Consider the following 22,671-nt stretch of genomic DNA (forward strand, 5'->3'; position numbering starts at 1 on the left):
TATCAAATCGGCATTTTTTTTATATATACTTTTCGGAGCATTTAATTAATGGGGTGAACAAAATAACTAAATCGAAAAAGATAAAAATTAAAAGACTGAATTAAACATAGCAAAAGTTACAAGATTGAATTTAATTTTAGACAAAGTTACTATATGTTTTCTCATTATTTTTTTCCAAAAAAAAAAAAAAAAACTTTTATTTAAAGAAGAAAAATAAATACATAATTTTGATAGTACCCTTTTTTTATGGGAGATTGCACCTTTGTATTAGAACCTTATTTCATTTCTCCTGTGTGTATTTGCTTATTTCTCAAAAAAAAAAAAAAAAATTGATTCACCGTCATACCACAAATTTGATTATATTTAGAAATAACTTTAACAAAGTGTGAATAAAAAAAAGTAACAATAAGTATAATCTTGAAACAAAATGTTATTAATCCACAAACTTACAAATCAAATACAAGTGATTTAATGATATGAAATGTTTGAAAATAAAATGTTATTTCATATAAGTGATTAGTCAAATGGAAAAAATAATTACCATTACAATCATAAAAATATAGTCCACACAACACCAAAAGATCAAACGATAAACTTATTATAAAATCCAGCCTTGGTCCAGGAGGCTTGTACTTGTAGTGTACTCCAGAGCCCATGTATAGATTATAGATGGACCCACATCGAGTAACCCGACCATGCTTCATTGAGTTCCATCAGTGGAGGCATCCCCTAGGAATAGAAAACTAGACTTCGGATATAGTTGGACTATTACTATCGGGGTATTTAAGATGAAGCCCAAATGGACAAGCATGCCATTACCCATATTACCATTCAAAGGGGCCAATGATGTCCCCTCGTTTCCACTCGTCTTGCAAGATGTTGTGGTTGGCAGTAGGGATGACCATATCGATTGGGTAATGGATATCCTACCCTACCCCATTCAAATGTTTTGGGTAATATCCGGTTCTTCATGGGTAGTATCTAAATGGGTAGGGTATGGATATTACACGAACAGTTCGGGTAAGGTATGGATATCATCCATACCCGACCCGTGTAAAAAAAAAAAAAAAAAAGTCTCTCACTTTGACTAACACAGTCACAGACTCTCTCTCTCTCACCTGAGCCTCCATCCTCACCATCACTCTCTGTTTCTCTCACCCGAGCCTCCATGGCCCAGTACCTTGAACTCATCACTCCGATCACCAGCACCACCACTATGGTGGTCTTCTCTATCTTTAAACCCCCTTGCACACCCAGCCTTTGAAGTCGAATTCTACATCAAAGACAACGACGCGTTCAGCGATGATTTAATCGGTGTCGCCACTGTCTCTGCTTAACGGATCCTCTTCGACGAAACCATTAGTAAATGGCTACTGATGCTCAACTCACTCGGCAAGCCTCTAAAACTGGACACATCGCTCCTACTCGAAATGAGGTTCATGAAATGCGAGGAAAATTAGATATACTGGTGTGGCATCACGACCGATCCTAACCATTTCGGAGTCCGAAACTCCTCCTTCTCTGTTCGAAAAGGCAGGTCGGTCAAGCTTTACCAAGACGCACACATGTCGGAGTCACTGTTGCCGGAGTCGCTTCTGGTTAGTTTTTAAGTTTTTTTTTTTTTTTTTGAAAAATGTAGAGTTTTTAAGTTAAAATGTTTTTAGATTTTAAAAAGAAACAATTAAAGGGGTTTCGGGTAGGGTATGGATATCCATGGATAATAAATTCGGGTAAGAATTAGGTATGGATAATAATGGATATTGGTATTTGGGTATCCATGGGCAAACATTTCGGGTAAGGTATGGATATACCCGATCCATACCCTACCCATGGCCATCCCTAGTTGGCACTATCACTATAAGGTGTGTCCTTATACCTATGATGAGTTTGGATATGTTAATGGATCAATTTGCTCCATTTTTATGATGAAACAATGGCCCTTTGCCTGTGGAGGACACATCCACACTCAGTGTATCAGAGAACTAGCCTATAGGTTGATCCAAATGCATGTGTTTGTTCATTGTTTATTCTTTCTTTTTTGGTAAATAAACAAATATAAAAGAAAACATAAAATAAATTGACATAAATGGCCTGTTTGGAAGGTTCAAAAATGAGGGAGAGTAGAGTAAAGGGAGGGAGAGTAATTCAATTACCTTGTTTGGAAGTTTTTTAAGGAAGGAGGAGGAAGAGTTTGGAGGGGTTTCAACCTCCTCTAACCCCTCATTTTTAATTCCCTCAAATTGGAGAGATTTGGAGGGAGAGTAGAGTAGATAAATTGTTGATTAGATAAATTTCTCAATTTACCCTTTCTAAATTAATAATAGACTAATGTTGTAAGTTTATTTTCAAATAGAGATAAATTTGTCTATTTTAATCATTTTCTCTCCTCTCCATCCTAATTTTTAAAACATCCAAACAAGGGGAAGGACTAATTACTCCCTTCTCCCTTACTAATTTTAAAAACATCCAAACAAGGTGGAGGGGAATCATTCCTCTCCACTCTCCTCCCTTCTACTCCCCTTTACTCTCCTCCCTCTCTAAACTTCCAAACAGGCCAAAGGAGACCATAAGGCCTAATGTGCCCAATGACAGTGAGTGGTACAATGATGATTAAAACCTTGTGGTTAAGCTACAAAGGGAACATGGGCTTTGTATAGTATCCATAATTAACTATATGAGCATTTGATATGAGCCTTAGAAATTTTAATAACCGATAATAAAGAGTCATAAAGAGATGAGTGATGAGGTGAGCGACTTTTGTAATTGGATTTTAACCCTACAAAAGAAAACAAAAAAAAGAAAGAATAGACAAAGTGAGTCCAAATGAGGGAAGGGAATCATTAAGTGAGATGTGAGACTTTGTAAATTTACTTACCTTAAAAGATGAAGAGAATTGATTGAGGGTACATTCGGTACACTGAATGAGGATTAAAACATAAATGAAAACCTTTATTACTGAAAGTAAAATGTATTATACTAGAATAACTAAACATATTCATAAGCTTGGTAGTGAGTTGTAATATATATATATATATATATATATATATATACAAAGCGTATGAGTAATGTCAAGCATAAAAATTTCTTGGCCAAATGACTAGAAAGTCAATTCACAGCTTTTGATGTTTTTAATGTAGACATTCATAATTTAAATTTTGAATTTTATTTTAAATGTTCGTAAAAAAATCATAATTTGTATATTGTTAATTTTAGAATCAAGGGTTGACATATCTACTATAGTGCTCCCGCCCTCAACTTTTTAACTTGTTATGATAAATTAATACTTTTTTAATGAGCGAATTTTGGCCCAAAGGAAAGCCGAAGTAAGAAATTTGGACAAATAATCTTTGTCCTATGAGGCAAGATTTTCAAATTGATGATGCTTTCTTTTAAAGTTGGTTAGATATAGCATCCCAGCAACTCGAATCCAAATCCTTTCCAAACCCTAAGCACTTAGTGTCAAGGGAGGTACCAACCCGCCTACAATTGACGATGTTGTTAAGGAGACAATCACTCAAAATTTGAATTTTGATATTGCTAAGGAGACAATCACTCAAACTCATCTATATATATATATATAACCGAAACTTTTGACTTTTGGTTGACCTCTCTACAATTTTTCACATCAGCATTTTTTATTTATATTTTTTAATTTGATTTAATTCTTTCAATTTTACAGCACCAAATTACAGAAAATTTATTAAATTTCTTTTAAAAAAAATTTAATTTAATTGTTTGGTACCATACACCCACTATACTTAAAGGAGACCTAAATAATCACCTAATCAAGGAATTTTTAACTAACAAACTATATAATAACTGCATTAATATAAATCTATCCAAAAAATGGAATATATCTCCATTTAACGGAATAATTGATTTTTTTTTTTCTAGAGCTGACCAATTCTATGCATCTTACCTAGCTGGAACCGAACTCTTAACAGACGCGGCCAAGGTTTATGAAAATAATAATATGATTTGAGATTTGTACTTCGTTGTTTTTGTATGTGAGTTATGTTTGCTTTAAATTGATATTGCACAGATCTTTGATCTGATATGGTTTTATTTATTTATTGGTGTTTATATTTGAGTTTGTGAATTTTTGGTAGTTATATAAAGCTGCACTTGGCAATGGCAAGTGCTTTGAAGGAAAAGAATGGGGTCTAATTGAGTATTGCATCATGGCGAAACGCTTTGAGCATCAAGGGAAATCACCTTCCGCATACCATGCAGTAAGCACTGGAATCTGCTTATCGCATAGACATGGTTTTGGCATCTCTATGATAGGAATTCGGTCAGTTTTGTTTGTTTATAAAAGCTGATTAACGGGCAAGATCCATTATTGGGGCTATGTTATAATTTCAATAGGATTTGAACTCTATAATTATATCAAACTAGTAAGTTACTCGTGCGATGCAGGGATAATGTTTTGATCTTTTGTGTAATATTCTTTTTGGAGCATGTTGTACATATATTATAGCATAATTGTTATAAACTTAATTAGATATGATTTCATCATAAGAAGAAACACCCTGCCCTCTTGACAACATATTGAGAATTTAGGATTCTTTGTGTTTTTGGAATTATGATTTCTATCTTCGTACCATAATATTGCATTACAATATTGAGACAGCTTGGTGGGCCAAAGTTCCACAGCACTATAAATTTCCCTAGAAGATAGGGAAAAATGAAGCATAATTAGATGAAGTTTTGTGATGGAAATATATAATATACAAAAACATGTGTCAAAAATTAATATTACTTTAGATTCAGTAACAACCCAATAAAATGGAAAATTACAATGAATATAAAATTCCTAATAGAATGACAAAAATGAAAAATTACGATGAATATAAAATTCCTTATAGTAGTTTTTATACTTAATTAATTTGTGTGTTGTTTGGCCTTTTACTCAGGTCTTGGTCATTGGCTTTTCTATACCGCATTTCCAAACTTAAAATATAAAAGATGATATATTCAACTTATTAACATACAATAATCCAATTTACTATAGATATATATTTCTGTTATCAATTTACAAAAACTTACTATAATCTCCATTTCGTTTAATTTGTACAACACTTATATATATATATATATCGTTTATTGTGGTATCAATTTACAATGCTACATCAGTAAAAACGTAAACATAAAATGTTCAGTGACTTCAGTGAGTAGTGTTGCATGGACACAAAGCTAATCCTAACTCTTCAAGAGAATGAAAAAAGCACATGAGAATTGACAATTGTAAAATCTTTTCTCTAATTGCAGATGGTAGTTAATCAGGGAAAATTTATAGCTGGTGGTTCAGCCAAATCCCACAAATCAAATGATTGACCAATTATGGTACTTCTATGTTTCTGAAAGTGGCTTTCTCTGATTGAATAACTTTATGGACCTACTATACATAGTTAGTAATCTCCAGAGACCAAGAACAGCCCATTCCCAGAGTTGCAGAACTCTATAATCACTATGAATAGCAATGAAGTAAGAACTAATACTATACAATCATATTTAACTACACACCGTAACTATCACACAAAAAAAACCCCAAGTGTCAAGCTTCTACTATGTATGGCTACAGTAGGTGAGGTTAAGTAATGTATACAAATGCAAATCTCAACAGCGATAGTACAACTATTAATAAAATTTCCTATTTAATTACCATTGAACATAAATTTCAAGACATGAACCTATTCAAAGTACTTACAGAAATGGGCAAAAAAGAAAAGTAAATTGATAGAGTCAGAGTAAAGCAAAGTAAATTAAGAAGGTACATTCTAAATTAAGACAATTAAACAATGTTTCTAATTAAAAGTAACAATAACATGAATTTTCTGAATATCCAAAACTTCAAATTCTCCATCTCTAACAGTAAACTGTATGAAGGACAATCCAAGGCATGAATAATAATAGACCAAAATATTTGACAGCTATAAAAGCTATTCAAATTACATTTTACTGCGTTTTGGATAATTTCATCACTATTTAATATAAAATACATATCAATCCTTTATCATTTAAACAAAAATGGCAAGCAATAACAGTCAACATTATCAAGGACAATCCATGGCATGAATAATAGACCACCATGTGAGCTGGTTCTATAATGGGTAGCAAGCCATTTTGAATGGCCATTGCAGTGAACCCTATAACATGGTTGCATTTTATTTTACGAATACTTGGTTTGTTTTTGGGTTAACAACTTAGTTTGTTTTTGGGTTAACAACTTTTTTTAATTTTTTTTCATATTGACTTATAAACAGCTTTCAGGGATAGCTAAACTAAATACTTCAAACAAACATAATATTTTAGAATTCAACAAACAAATCAATATTTTTCGGGGGTTAACGACTATTTTTAGTTTATTTTTTGCTTGTTGAATTATAAATTTTTTAAAAGAGACAGCTAAACTAAATACTTCCAACAAACATAATATTTTGGGATTCAATAACAAATCAAATTTGGGATTCAATATAAAATAAAAAACAAACTATTTAAGAGGAACGTGAAATTTTGAATATGAACGTACCTATTTGAAAGTGAAAAGTAAATATTGGGAGAGAAATTATAGAAGCATAACAGATTTGAGTACATGCAAAGAAAACATTGCAGTATAAATCAGGTGGAAGTTACCTGGTGTAAAGTGCATAGAATTGGCTGCAACTGGAAGTGATTGCATTGAAGCCCAAAAGTCCAAATGCTGAAATCTCTCAAGCTTCTGCATTTACGGCTTCAAATAATCACTGAATTTGTAGTGCATCTTTTTTTTATTTGGTCTTGGGCTTGGGCTTGGGCTTGTCATGATACTTGGTCTAATTGTCAACAGCGTAGACCATCTTTTTTTATAACAGTAAAAATTAATAGTTAATGTACTCCTTGAGTAGCAGTTAAAAATCCTTAATGAAAAAAGGGTAAAAAAAAATTTAAATGCAAAATTAGAAAGCCATATGACCACATGAGGTTTCTGATTTTATATATATTATTGAGACTCAATAAATATATATCATTTTTAATTTCAATAGGATTTAAATTTTATATCAAATGGAATCTACCAACATATTCATCATTAAAAAAAAAAAAAAAAATTATATAACCAAATTTGATTAGGAGTCCGTAACTCTAATCAAACTAGATGATGTCCTGAGTGATATGCAGAGTGCTTTATAATTTAATTTGAAATCATTTTTATGTATATTAAGACCTACGCATAATAGTTAATTTGTTGTATAATATTTATGTTTGCCTACAATATTGTTGAATACTTTAAAATTTGATTTTCTTATTTCATATTTTATTAAAAAATATTGTATAACACTATAAGACTATAACATATTATAATATTTACCATTAAAAATAGATTTAATTTTATAAATTGATTAAATGATTTTGAAATATATAAATAAGAATTTAAAGCATAAAATACTTGTACATCCTAAAATTACATAAATTTAAGCAATCTTCCAAACATTTCCTCAACCACTTTATTCTCACAACCAAATATGGGGACCTCAATTGCAAACACCCAATTCATTATCTCAATGAAATTAAGGAAATTATTTGTAAGTATTGACATAAAGGAAGCGTGATTAACTAATGAGAAATTGTAAAAACACATCCATTTATCATTGAATTTTATTTTTATTACTATGGCTTGTGCTACACAAAGTAGCAGTAAAAAAACTTACAAAGAAACCTACGAATTATGAGTTTTAACACAAAGTAAATATATATATATATATATATATATATAAAAAGCTAACTTCATAAATAATCAATTAGAATTTTTCTTTTTATTTTTCTTTAAATCTAAAACAAAATACATTTATGATCTTCCCAAACCAAAATCCTAAACACCTAAAGACTTAAAGCGAATTAGAACCTTCACAAAATCCACAACGTTCGACTTCAACATCAAAACCGCGTAAGTAACCGTCATTGAATAAAAAATGCAAGTCCCCTTCCTTGGTTATAGTCTACTCATACAGGTTAGGATCAAATGGTACCACAATGTTGAGTTATGTAGGTGTCATTGAAAGGTTGAAGATAATTGACATTGCTTTTTTTTTTTTTTTTTTTTTTTTTTATTTATTTATTTATTGTATTTGAGATGGAATGTCATGAAGAGCTGTAGGCATGTGTATATAAAAGAGTAAAAGTGAAAATGGTGGATGGAAATGCAAAGAGTTTTTTGTGTGTGGGAGAGAGAAGAAGTTTTGAAACATTGAACCAAATTAAATAAATAGTAGTCTTAAAACATTGAATAAAAAATTTAACAAAAAATAGTTTTGAAACATTGAACCAAAGGAAATAAAGAGCCCATATTTTTAAATTTTAAGAGTATTTCAATTCTCTTCATAAAATATGCCACATGGCAGTCTCATACTCTCTCATATGAAGTTTCTGCTTTTATATATATATTGATTGATTTGATTAGGAATCCATAACCCTATATTACGTTATAAATAGGTTTTTTTTTAGGGATTATTTGTTACAATTTCAACTTGGCTTTTCAATCCTATATTATATTTTAAATAGCTTTTTTTTGGGATTATTCTTCCAATACCACTCTGTTGTACAGTCTCTTACATTGATTTTGTTCTTAGAGCGCCTTCAAAACAAAATTATGTAAAGTTTTCTTATCAAGTTTAATATTAACATATATGAGAGATATTTTGGTCAATTAGAAAAAGTTTGATGAAACATAAAAGGTAAAAGAACTAAAGAATGCAACATCTTAAAAATTAAAAAAAAAAAAAATAGTGACTATATTAGGTGGAAGCTTTTGCAGATTGTTGTTTTTATTTTTGAAATTTTTTATGTTCACGTGTATGTATGTATTGGGTTTAATTGAATTGGAATTATCTTTGAAACTTTGGTTTCGATTAAATAATGAAAATGACAGGAGAAGTATGTTTCAATATTTGGAGTCTTCTATATATGTGTTGTTGTAGTTTAAACTTGGTATTTGAATTGTTAAATTGTTAATTCATAGTTTCATTGTTCATCTATTAATTATGAATAATAATATTACTATTTGCAACCATCATGATATGGTATCAATGATGTGATCATTCCAAATACTTTCCTTTAGAGTTTAGATAGAGTCTATTTTATGATTAAAAAAATTTACAATTAAAAGACTTTTGAAATTACTTTTTTTTTTATAATTATTGGATACGTTGAATCTTAAATGACTTTTATTAAACTCCATCCTTTACATCATTAAAAAGAAAAATCATATAAATAGGTATTATTTAGAACTATCTTAATAAACTAACATATTACACATGGTACGGATCTGACTGTAACATCCTATTTTATAAAATAAAAATTGGGCCAATGGTTACCTTCTCTTTGCAAAAAATGGTTAAATTCTCATTAATTGTGATAGTTCACTTTTAGGTAAAATTAGGGGTGGCAAATGGGTGGGTTGGGTCATAAATGGGTTGGATGTGTAATTAACCATTTATCCATTTATGACCTGTTTGTATATAAATTAATTATCAATGACCCGCCCAACCCATTTAATTAGTAACCCATCCATTTAACCCGATAAGACCCAGATAAATAAATAACTTGTTATTAGATTTTCCTATTAAGTTAGCAACTACAAAATTTATCATAAACCAAACAAGACCCTTGAAAATCGGATTAAAATCTTTTAGCTTTATAACAACATCAACCACTTCATTTTCATATATTTTCCCAAACTTTCTCACAAACCAAACAGAACTTCTCCTCACCCAGAACAATTCCTAGCTAATCAAACAATCTTTTAAGCAAACAAACAAATACTCATAGAACTAACTTGAACTTTAGTCTAGACTCTGAAATACAGGTTTTCCCTAATTTTCTCAAAAATTTCACAGCAACCAAACAGAAAAACTCAAAAAAATGAAAAGTAAAAAAAATAATAATAATAACTCATGTGCCTCATGTTCGACCCTCCATTCTTGAACTCTTCGTGCAAATCCTGATCTTCTTCTTAGTCGTTCTCAACGTCAAGCCCTTCGTCGTCATTGTCGTCGTTTTCGTCGCTATTGGAGTAATTGACTCGAGGCTCAACCGAAGTACCTTTCTCCATGGTGTCCATGCGCTTGAAATGGACCCAGGAGGAGATAAACCTCGAAACGGGCATGGATCTCGCTCTCTGCAGCTCCGTGCGGTACCGTTTCCTCAGCTTCTCCATCTTGTGACGGCACTGCAAGGCTGTCTTAGGAGGAGCAACAACAAGCGACCGAATCTGCCACCTCCTGCCAATGGGTCACCTTCAGATTCTTGCACTGGAGCGAGTACCATTTCTCGCGATAGGAGTCAATCAGAGCGACGGTCTTGTCGTGGGACCAACACGGCAGCGGCAGGCACTACTAGGCAATGGAGGGCTGGGGTTGAGTTTAAGGCTGGGTATGGATTGGAGTCTGGGTCGAGGTTTGGGGTTGGGCCTGGAAAATCTGAGAAAATCTGAGAAAAAATGTTTGAGCTTATAAAATCTAGAGGTTAAAGTGTTTGGGAAAGTGTTTGGCTACTGAGAAAATCTAAGAGAGAGTAAGACTGAGGGCTTTGGGCTTAGAAATATAGAGGATATTCTGTTTATTGAAGTTTTTAGATTTTAGAAGGGTTTAGTGAGTTTATTTAATTTTAAATTTTAAATGGGTTTAGTGGGTGTTAGTGGATTTATCCATTTAGACCCATCTAATTAAATAACCAAATGAGTCTTTATCCATTTAATCCAAATACTTAAATGGGTTGGATTAAGACTTATCCAAATAAGGCGAGTAATTGGCAGGTTTATGGATATGAATAAAAATTGCCATCCCTAGGTAAAATAAAAAATCTATTGACTAAATTTTAAGAAATTCAAAATTCTATTTCAAAAAATTTCCAAAACATTATATTTTATTTTAATGATTTTAATAATTTTATATGGTTAAAGAATAAAATTTATACATTACATACAATTATTACTTCAGTTATCTTCAAAATGATAGAAGATATGAGAATGCAATTTGTAAATCTACTATCAAAATAACATAGATTAGATAGGTAGTATATAGTAGATTTAATTGCAGCTGAGTATTTTGTGAAGTTATCACCATAGAATAGCTCACACCGGTATGTGTTATATGGAACCAATGATATGAAAGATTTTTTTTGTTTTTTTGTTTTTTTTTTTCTAAACCATTATATTGAACAAAAAATTTACTTATTTTCATTTATTTTCAAGTTATACATTTTTTAAAGTCAAGTCATAGACTTTTAAGCAAAATAAATATTAATAATTTTTATTTAACTATCCCATATATTGTACAGGTTAGCGATTAGTATTGAATTAATTTTCCTAACCTAGTGCTCTCTATAGTATGTATTTTGCAAAATGTTACAACATACAAAACAACATTTCTATTTGTTTTTTTGTTTTTTGTTTTTTGTTTTTTTTTTTTTTAATAAATAAGGTTAGTTACAAAAATAAACCCTGAACCATAGGGCATTTGCAATATATAGCCGAAGCTTCAAGATTTTGCAATCAACACGCTAATTCAATGTTAATTTGCAATATCCACTCTAACGTACAAATAAGTATATAAAAAAAATATATATGGTAGGTAACTATCTTGTCTAAATTCTGAGAACATTAAAAATATTCAACATAAATTGTGAAAGCATATGTAAAGTGCACCCAAACCATAAGAGCATTTATAATGTCCAACTTTAATTTGGATTCTAATTTGGGTGGTGGATATTCTTTTTGAATTAAGGTGTTAATAGCTAAAATTTGAAGTTTAGGAATGAGTTATGGCCCTTTGTCACACATTAGGTTTTTGTTAGGCATGAAGATGACTCATTAACAAAGTAATAGGCTAATTTAAGAATATTGTGAAATTGTTGCAATTTTATTATTATTATTATTATGATAGAAATAATAGAATTTGAGTTTCCCATATCAATACTTATCAAATTTACCCGTATGATAGAAATTACAAAATTTGATCTCTCTCTCTCTCTCTCTCTCTCTCTCTCGGTGAGAAACATAACAAGAAAATAAATGGTCTTAATTTTTTTTCTTTTTTTGACAGTTTTATAATTACAATAAAATCTCACAATATTTTTAAAATAAACTAAGGTCTCAACCTACCATAAATCAAAATAAAATAAATGTACACTGAACCCAACTACCACAACTTAAAATAAGGTTGTTATGAAAATGCTGTCAACCTTTTTCAACTTTTTCTTTTGAACATGCACAATAATCATGGTACAACCAAAATGTAAATTTTTTCTTTATTATCCAAACCAAAGTATAAAACGTTTGACTATAAATATAGGGAAAAGGGAATAAAAGTTGAATATGGCTACTCCTCATCTCTAAGACATTTCATGCAAATTCTATGATGCAATTTGTAATTCTCAAGAAAAAAAAAAAAAAAAAAAAGATGTAATTTGTAATTGAAGAGATGAATTTTGGCTGGGGGCCTTTTTGTTTTCGATCTCACATAGGCCTGGGTTTACTCTAGGAAGTTCCACGTGTTTCTAAACGCTAGGGACACATGTATGGAGAAAACTCAAGCTCAATGGACCTTCATGTAGTGACGCTTCGGGCCCTCGTTAAGTCAAGGAATACTAATTAACAAAATTGACCCTCAAAAGTAATCTTTATCTATTCAAATTTTTATTTTTATTTATTTTTGATAATTACATGGTTATAAGGGAGTCCTAATGATTTGAATCATAAAAGTTTTTGTTAAAAATATCAAGAAAGCACCAATCAAGCTACCCTTAACCACATTGGTCTCAACGAAAGATTTGTAAATAATTTTCATTTGTCTTTTTTTGGACAAGTGAAAAACTTTTAATTACACAACCCAATCTCAGTTTAGAAAATCACCAAACTTGTCTTTAGCACTAGAAAAGTTAGTGCTTAGCAGTGGAAGAAAGTAAAATTACTTGAAGAAACTTTGCTTATGTTACATGTGTTGAAGTGTACCCGATATCTAATGGATTGATTGCATTTTAAGAAGTCAAAAAATAAAAAAAATAAAAAAGTCTTTTATTTGAAAGTTGTTGCCTCCCTAAATAAAAGTAGTCAATTGCAATACAAACTCAACTTTAACCAAAGCATTTCAAATCTATTACGCTGTTACAATTATCTAAGACAAAAATAAACACTTGGTCGAACTTTTTATTTCCTACAACATCAATCAAATTTGTTAAATTGAGATTAGGTCACTACAATCATTGTTTCTCAAAAAAAAAAAAAAAAAAAAAAGAAAAAAAAAAAGGAAAAAGTAACTACAATCATCAATCAAATTTGTTAGTGCAGGTGAAAAATCTAATGTAGTAGACTATTACCAGTTTGTAGCTAGCAACCTAGCAGGGAGTTGTTTTTCACTTGGATGTGTCTGAAACCCTGTTCCCATGCAAATCGCAAGCCAATACGGATGGCCCAAAGTTCAACTATTAGTCTAGCTGTGAGATCAATGTTTATGGTATGGAGAAACCAATAATTCAATCACCATGAGAATTTCTTAAAACTCCACCTGCACCCTGGGTCTCTGATGGGCAAGTGTAAATAATGCTATAGACATGATAAGTTTGTACTGATTTTCTGTACGTAGCGGGATGTCTCTTTCATTCGGCCATTTAGACAATTGTCTAAAGCCTCACATCACATGGAAGAATATCCCATATTAATAGGTTTAGTATCAGCTGACTTCTTCTCACGAAGCTATTACTTGGGCCATTTTAAGACCAGTTTTTGGGCACTTGTTGTGTGTGAAATTAACTTCTTTTGTTTTGGGCTTTGGGCTGTTTCCAATTTACAGACCTAGATATGGACTAGTAGCCGCTAGTCATTTCTTTTGGCAGGTGTCCAGTTCTGCTAGTCATTCAAAATTTTGGTCACTTTTGGGCTTTCTACCTGTCTTCAATTTCCCAACAAGTGACCTGAGGTTGACACTGACCGAAATGACAATAACCTGAAAAAGATCGTCGAACTCACTCCACTTCAATTCTTTCAACCTGACACTACCAGTTAAATTATTCCTCAAGATTTCTGCTGAGCTGGAAGTACTTATCTCCTGAACCAACAAATAACACAGTACTGCTTGTACAGTTGAGGAACAATGTACGTATCTCCATCCAGCAGTGTTCAAAATGGACTGATAGGTATTTTGTCAACAATCCAATGTCCAATCTCATTTGCATTACAGAAAATTCAAGGTTGCAACTCAGATATGCCCAATGTGAGTTAGGGCTCAGGCAACAGTTTCAATCCAGCATAAGACACTTTTGGAGATACTCAAACAAAGCCAGAAGCCAGTCTAAGTAACATGTCCCATCTTGACAATGTAAAAAATGCATCACACAGTTGTATAGCTTGATATTTTTAAAATTCCATACATGCGCTATTACAAAAGTAAAAGAGATCTTTTCAACTGTACTTGAATAATGAAGCTAGAAGTAGAAAGCAAGAGTTAGACAGTGAAACAACATACATCAAAGTAAATTATGATACATAATTAAAGACAGTTTCTAGTATTGCGATCTGATTCATCTTAGCTGGACTGCTGCAGGAAGTAGAACCCCTCCATCCTTTATGGCTATAGTTTGAAACTACAAATGCATCCTTTGCAGTGCCTGTGACTAGACCTTTAATCTCAGATTCAATGGAAGAATTACACAGCACAGGATTGCCCACACAAGTGGCATTTAAAACAGCAATGCTGTATACTCGGATGAATTTCAGACAAATAGAATAACAGAGATTAATATTCCATCAAAAAATAAAATATGATGTAAGATTCAAGTGAGAAAGGATCTTGACATGTCCTCAAAACTTAAAGTAAGCTCTCTTTGGGGGTGGGGGGTGGGGGAAGGTTGTTAGCAGTTTGAAAATGTAAGCTCTCTTAATACAACTATTAATTGCCGGTAACACTGAAACTAATTTAGGGAAAAGATTTTTCACTAAATAGAGATTGATAATTTATAAATTTTACAGTTACATATGTAACAAGGTAGGAATTCACATGACATCCAAATTTATTACAGAAAGATTGATATTTCCTTCTTAGTTCTTTGGAGCTGCAATTACCCCCACTTCTATAACTTCACCCTTAACAGAAGTAGCACTGCTTAGTGAGAAAGTAAAGTTCAACTTAAAAGTCCCTAAACTGTTTTTGCTAAGAACAATTCATGTCATGTCAACCACTGAAGGGGATAAAATATGGCCTGACGGGCCTGATTTAATGGGCTTGATGGATCCGGGTCCATGGGTTGATGGAGTGCTAGCCCAACTTGCACCAAGGCCCATCATGGATAGATATAGCAAAAACCTTGAATGAAAAGTACTTGCTACCTACACCTGAATCATCCTAGAATCCCAAAGAAAATAGGAATCCTAGCGTAAAAGGAATTTCGGAAGATACGCATGCCGAAGGAAGATCTTCTCTACAAGGAAAGATCTTGCTCACCACGTTTGGAACTATTCAAGTAGAGTCCTATACGGAAAAGACTTCAACGCCAAGGAAGAGGTGCTAGCCTTCTACTACTATAAAATCCCCCAATGCTCTCACAAATTAAGGTACGCATAATTTACCATCTTTAGCACTCTAGAGTTGTGAGAATAGTTCTAACTTAACCTTCGGAGGGTATTTGGCCGGCACCACACCGGTGCCCTCTGCTAGGTCTTCTCTTTTTTGTTGCGCAGGTGCTACTTCGAGCGCGTGAGTATTGTGTGACTTATTGGTGATTTTTTCGGCATCATTAGTTGGCGCCGTCTGTGAGAAACGCGTTTCACGAATTGTAAGCCATATTATCGCTTCCCGGACAAAAGAATTGCATGGTGCTCACTTGCTCAAGGGCAACCACTAATGACGTTCAAGAAGAAGAATCACCCACGACCGCACTCAAGAGATAGGTTAAAACTCTCGCCGCTGCCGTGGAGCACCTCACCAAACAAAATCACGACCTAGAAGAGCAGCTGCACTAGAAAAATGCAGCACCGGATAACCAAGGAGCAAACTAAGAAGGAACCAGCACTGAAAGAAGGATTAAGAGGGACCACAGGCCAGTAATGCCCCAAGCAGACCGGAGTGACAAAACGTGAGCCTTCCCTCCCTCACGGATATGGCTCTGCCACCTATTATTGCGGAGATGCAGGCAATGAAGGAATAGATGGAAGTTATGATGAACGCTCTCAAGAGACAAGTGTCCAGTGATCTTGATGACCTTGTTAACCGAACTGACTCGCCATTCACCGCTTCCGTCAACTCCTTCCCCCTGCCAAGTAAGTTCCGCATGCTACAGATGGATAGTTATGATGACGTCAAGGACCCTCTAGATCATCTAGAGACTTTTAAGACCTTGATGCACCTTTAAGGAGTAGCAGATGCAATCATGTGTAGGGCCTTCCCTACAGCGCTGAAGGGTGCGGCAAGAGTTTGGTTCGGCAAGAGTTTGGTTCAGCAGGTTGACACCCAACTCCATCAGCACCTTTAAGAAGCTAAGAGCTCAATTTACTGCGCACTTCATTGGGGGATATAGGTCCAAGAAGTCTATGGCTTGCTTGATGAGCATCAAATAGCGAGAGGAGGATATGTTGAGATCCTTTATATCCCGCTTCAATAAGGAGCCATTCTCGATTGACAAAGCCAACGACAAGATACTTATAACGGCATTCACTAATGGGTCGAAGAAGGGTAAGTTTTTGTTCTCCTTGTACAAAAACAACACGAAGACCATGTCAGAAGTGCTTTACAAGGCCACGAAATATATGAATGCTGAAGACGTGCTATTGGCCCGAGAAGAAAGACCTAAGAAAAGAGAGAGGCAAGAAGACACACGGTAGGACTAAGGCCAGAAGAAGGCAAGGACAGGAGACTGAAGGGATGAAAAACGCCCTAAGCCCCTGGGAGGAAGATTCACAAGCTTCACCCCATTGACCGCCCCAGTAGATCAAGTCCCGATTACCCCCAACAGATCATCAAGGACATAACATTCCTAGTGGTCGATTGCTTGTCTGCCTACAACACTATCCTCAGATGACCCACGCTCAATTCATGGAAGGCTATAACTTCAACCTACCACCTAATGATTAAGTTCCCTACCGACTATGGAGTGGGAGAGATGCGCGGAAGTCAGGTGGCCGCACGTGAATGCTATATAGCCATGATGGAAATGGAGGATCAGGTCTAAGCCATGAATATAGAAGAGCACCGGATGGTGACAAAGCCAGCAGAGAAACTTAAAGAGATACCCCTTGACCATTCCGATCCTGACCAAACTACCAAAATTGGAACCCTTGCTAATCCCGCAATCTGCCAAGAGCTATAACTTTTCTCAGGAGCAATCGAGATGTATTCACCTGGAGCCATGATGACATGCTAGAAATAGACCCTTCGGTCATGGTACACCAGTTGAATGTATTGCCCTCCTTTCCACCCGTTCGACAGAAGAAGCGAGTGTTCGCCCCCAACCAAGATCAGGCCATAGTAGAAGAAGTCCACAAACTACAGGAGGTGAGCTTCATTAAGGAGGTTTATTACCTCGACTGGCTGGCAAACGTGGTGATGGTTAAGAAAACTAGCGGGAAGTGGAGAATGTGCGTGGATTTCACTGACCTGAACAAAGCCTACCCCAAAGACAGCTATCCTTTCCCACGGGTCGACGTTCTTGTGGACTCTACGGCTCAGCATCAGCTGTTAAGCTTTATGGACGCTTTCTCAAGTTACAACCAAATCCAAATGCAAGAAGATGATCAGGAGAAAACTTCGTTCGTAACCAGCCAAGGCTTCTTCTGTTATAAGGTGATGCCATTCGACCTAAAAAATGCAGGTGCAACGTATCAGAGGCTTATAAACAAGATGTTCGCGCAACAAATCGGGAGAAATGTCCAAGTATATTTTGATGACATGTTAATAAAAAGCCGAAGGGAGGAAGATCACTTGGAAGACCTCAGAGTAAGATTCAACACCCTTCGCTCCTACAACATGAAGCTTAATCCTGGAAAGTGTGCCTTCGGAGTGATGGCTGGAAAATTCCTAGGGTTTATGGTGTCTCAAAGGGTCCTCGAGACCAACCTAGACAAGATCCGGGCCATAATGGAGATGGCGCCCCCAAGAAATGTGAAGGAGGTACAAAGCCTCAACGACAAAATAGCAACATTGAATAGATTTGTGTCAAGAGCAACAGACAAGTGTTTACCCTTCTTTCGCACATTGAAAAAATCTTTCTAGTGGACTGCCAAGTGTTAGCAAGCATTTGGGGAGTTAAAAGCTTATCTATCTTCCCCATCGCTACTAAGTCCCTCACAGCTAAGTGAAAAGCTTTTTCTCTACATGACTGTCTCCCCCGCTGCCGTCAGCGCTGCCTTGATTAGAGAAGAGGATAGGGTGTAGAAGCCCATATACTACGCGAGCCGGGCGCTTCGCGGAGCCGAAGAAAGATACCCGCCCATGGAAAAACTCTCTTTCGCATTAGTCACGGCAGCCCGAAAGCCTAAACCATACTTTCAAGCCCATACAGTGATTTTCTTGACCGACAAGCCCTTGAAACGAGCAATGAGTAGTCCTGAAACCGCTGGTCAATTGGCACTATGGGCCATAGAGCTGAGCGAGTTTGACATCCAGTATCGACCATGAATCACTATCAAAGGACAGATCATCGCGAACTTTATAGCAAAATTTACGAGCGACGAGGGCAAGGGGGCAGATTAGGTTCCCAAGTGGAGAATACATACAAACGAATCATCCAATAGATAGGTCGGAGGGGTTGACATCGTACTACTATCACCCGAGGGGGACATGGTTGAGTGTATCGTCCGTCTCGACTTCCCCACTACCAATAATGAGGTGGAATACGAAGCACTCGTGGCGGGGCTTGATCTTGCCAAAGCAACAAGGGCCGAAAGCGTTGTCATTTATTATGACTCTTAGGTCATTACTAATCAAGTGAAAGGAGACTACAAGTACAAGAACGAAAGGATGAGGAGGTATCTTGATCAAGTAAGAAAAAGAGTAAGTGACTTGAAAGCCAAAGTCATCTAGATCCCCAGAGGAGAAAATGAGCAAGCCGACCGCCTTGCCAAAGCCGCTTCAGGAGAACATATGATCACCCCCAGTAATGTACTCTCTTTTGTTCAATTCTATCCATTAATAGATCCCGATGATGTATAGGAGATTGGCTCCTAGAGTAACTGGACCATACCGTTGGTTTCATACTTAAAAAACGGCGTCCTGCCAGATGAGAAGGAAGCCGTAAGAAAACTAAAGGTCCAGGCAACAAGATTCGTCTTGATAAAAGATGTCCTATATAAAAGAGGTTTCTCCCGTCCATATCTAAGATGCTTAAGTACAGAAGAAGCAAACTACGCCATGAGAGAAATCCACAAGTTTATCTGCGAAAACCACTCAAGGGCACGGTCGTTAGTACACAAGTTAATCTGAGCGGGATACTACTGGCCTACAATGCTAAAGGACGCACAAGCTTATGTCAAGTCTTGTGACAAGTGTCAGAGGTTCAGCAACTTCATGACTAATGGTATACCCAATTGGACTTGTTCTGTAGTGACAATTTCTCCTTTCGATGCACGGCTCCCAAGTACATGACTAACCAATTACATGGATCCCAGTACGCAACTTCAATCACCAACTAGAGAAGATTGTTGGCGGCAAAATTCTTAAGTTCATCCCAACGATGAAGATCAAGAAGATACTTAGTCACAAAACCCTACGGTACACATACACAACAACTTCTTCAAGAACGATGAACTAAGAGCAAATTCTGTCTCTGGTCACAATTTTGCTTGAACAAACTTTGCTCAACACTTGTGCAACTTGTGAACCCTTCGATGGCCCTTAGAATAATCCTTTTATATGTCTAGGGTTAGAAGAAAAGAAGGTCCAAAGACACATTCACGGATTCCAAGAAAAATATATCAGAATTTCTGTTTCTTTCTTAAACCTCGACAGATAGGAGGTGTCGAGCAACTGTTGAGCACACGGGCTAAAACAGCTTTCTTAAGCTCGATAGATACAACTATAGAACTTTAATGAATTTGCACTATTTAGCTTGTTTCTTGGACAGACTTGAATGACTTCAATACTTGATCTTGAAACCTAGTTTCTTAAAGTATTAAAAACACCTAGATCTACCCAATTATAAGTTAAAAGCGTTTTGTCAAAGGATTAGCTAATTATATAAAATAGTGACATATATTCCTAACAAGTGAATTACATATGTCCTAACAGAATATAGCATTAATGGCCTTACTATTTGCATTAGCTAATGCAAGAACTACCTTGTCCGATTCGGACTTGGCTGTTATGGGTTTAACATACCCATTCTCAATGGAATCCCATACGGACTCATTTATAGCACACAAGAAAGCCCTCATATAGACCTTCCAAAAGGCATAATTGCCTCCATCAAAGAATGGTGGGGCATTAAGAGATTGTGACCGGTTCGTCATAAAGGGTCAAGGATCACACTTAGGTAATTAAACCATAGCGAGTGTACCTGCTCTGATACCAATTGAATGCTTGAAAATGTGTGAAAACACAAGAGCTATTTAGTCCCCCAAATTAAAGTTATGACTTGATTGATTTTACTCTAACTTAATATTAAGTGCGGAATAGAGTAAATGCGAGCGGATAAACAAACAAGCTACTCTAACCCATAATCATTATAATACAGCAGTAAAATGAAAGGTAAAATAGTAGGGAAGAAAAATGCAAACACAAGATAACACGCCGATGTGTTATCGAATAAGAAAACAAAGAACTCGACAAAAAACCCCTTCGCCGCCCTTCAAGCGGTAATCGATCCACTAGATAATCAGTTGGGATACATGGGTTAGCAAGAGACCCTCCAAGCCTAATCTACTCGATGTACCTAAGCCATCCAAGCTCCTACTCCAATAAGGCTTCTCGGAACTGTGTCTTGTTTAGCTCTCTGGATCCTGCAATACGCCTGATTGCATCCGCTAAAGCCTAGCATCTTCCAATACTTCCCAACAACACCAAAACCTCACTTGACACTTTGAAAGGGTGTGGTAAGTGTTTGGGCTATCAACCTCTCAATGGTATGGAAATTGAGAGGTAGGAGTTGAGGAAAATCCACAATTGTAAAGAAATGTGGATATAACAATCTCTAACTCTCAAGGTTTATGGCTAGGTTTTCCTCTCTGAAGCACTCCTCAACATCTATGAGTAGTGTGGGTATATATAGTGTGGGTATAGAAAGTGTGTATCAGATAGGACAATCTGGCAAAACAGAATGTTTCGCGAGTGTCTCGCTGGGAGGCCTTACTTGCGAGCTACTCACAAAACACAGTTGTCTCCATCTTATCTTAACTCTTCGCATTCCAGTCATGTGTAGGGCACATGCATCATTTCACGGGATGCATAGTCACTAGCTACCCGTGAAAACTCTTCAGTCTTCAATTTACTTGAGTCTTCACATTTTCTCTCTCTCACAAACAACCCTTAAAATTAAATCCCACATTAAATACAGGGTACAAAAGATTGAACTTAATTACAACCAAATTTGGCACGAAATTAAAGCCAACAAAACATATAGTTGTAAATTACAACTTTACAAGTACCTTAAGTGTAATACATTAGGATATTCAATTAAATTCAAACACATGTTTAACACAAGTAATAAAACAAACAATGTTATTATTTTTAAGGAAATTAAATTCAATACAAATTTATTCTCAAAGAAAAAAATCAAGAAATTTAATGTATTACACCTCAGATTACTGCTAACAGTATTCCACAAGGCATCTTGACCCTTAAGTCATCTCATTTTTTTTTTTTAGAAACCTTTAAGTCATCTTCTTTTATTTATTTATTTATTTATTTTTAAATTTATGGAAACCCTTAAGTCATCTAATTGACACATATAGAAGGTGTAACTTCAAGAAGATGAGAGATATCGTTCTAGCCACGCAAAACCACAAGAATTGAAATTTAGAGTCTAAATCAGCACTATTCTTTTCTTTTCTGTAGGCATCTTCGAGAATTCAAAATGAGAATAATACTAAAGTTGACTGAGGGAAAAAGAAAAAAAAAAACTTTAAATGCACCAATGAAAAATTATCGTTATCATTATATTAATTAATTGGAGTGGGATATATGTCAATATATATATATATATGTCAATATATATATATATGTATGTATGTATGTATGTGTATATATATATATATATATATGATAATCTATATATATGATAATCTTATCTCACCTTCAATGCCAACAATAAGATTGGACTGAGGTCATGTATAGAAAAAACCAATAAGTTTATAACAATCACCCCCCTGATGTGAGACGCAACGTCCATCAGTTACCTTGACCCTCTAAGTCTTTAAACTCTAGAAGACGTAACTCAAAGATGAGAGAGAAAAAAATTCTAGCCATGCAATAAAGCATGAACTGAATCCTACAGTCCATGGGAGACTTATGCTGAGGAGCATGGTTAGGAATATTTTCTTGGAGGCCGAGGTAAAACTATCATATTTGATTTTGCAATTCAAAAAAAACGCTCAAAGTATGGCATAACTACATACATGTCTTGGTGCATTAGTTTAAAAATTTTAATATTAAATTCAAAGTAAGTCTAGACTACATTTACAATAAATAATATTCATAAAAATTAAACAAACAATAT

The 22,671-nt window shown here is 34.8% G+C and overlaps 1 protein-coding gene across 1 annotated transcript in view; it reads right to left on the reverse strand.

Annotated features, from left to right (window-relative positions):
• LOC115956294 overlaps nucleotides 1-22,671 on the reverse strand; it is a 50,422-nt gene that overhangs the window by 12,022 nt on the left and 15,729 nt on the right. The window contains exons 3-4 of the mRNA XM_031074717.1: nucleotides 14,516-14,723; nucleotides 13,919-14,078 (exon numbers count right to left, since the gene is read on the reverse strand). Of these exons, the coding sequence (XP_030930577.1) occupies nucleotides 13,919-14,078; nucleotides 14,516-14,723 (368 nt within the window). The remainder of the gene's footprint in view (nucleotides 1-13,918; nucleotides 14,079-14,515; nucleotides 14,724-22,671) is intronic.

This window comes from Quercus lobata, chromosome 8 (genome assembly GCF_001633185.2).
Source record: "Quercus lobata isolate SW786 chromosome 8, ValleyOak3.0 Primary Assembly, whole genome shotgun sequence".
NCBI lineage: Eukaryota > Viridiplantae > Streptophyta > Magnoliopsida > Fagales > Fagaceae > Quercus > Quercus lobata.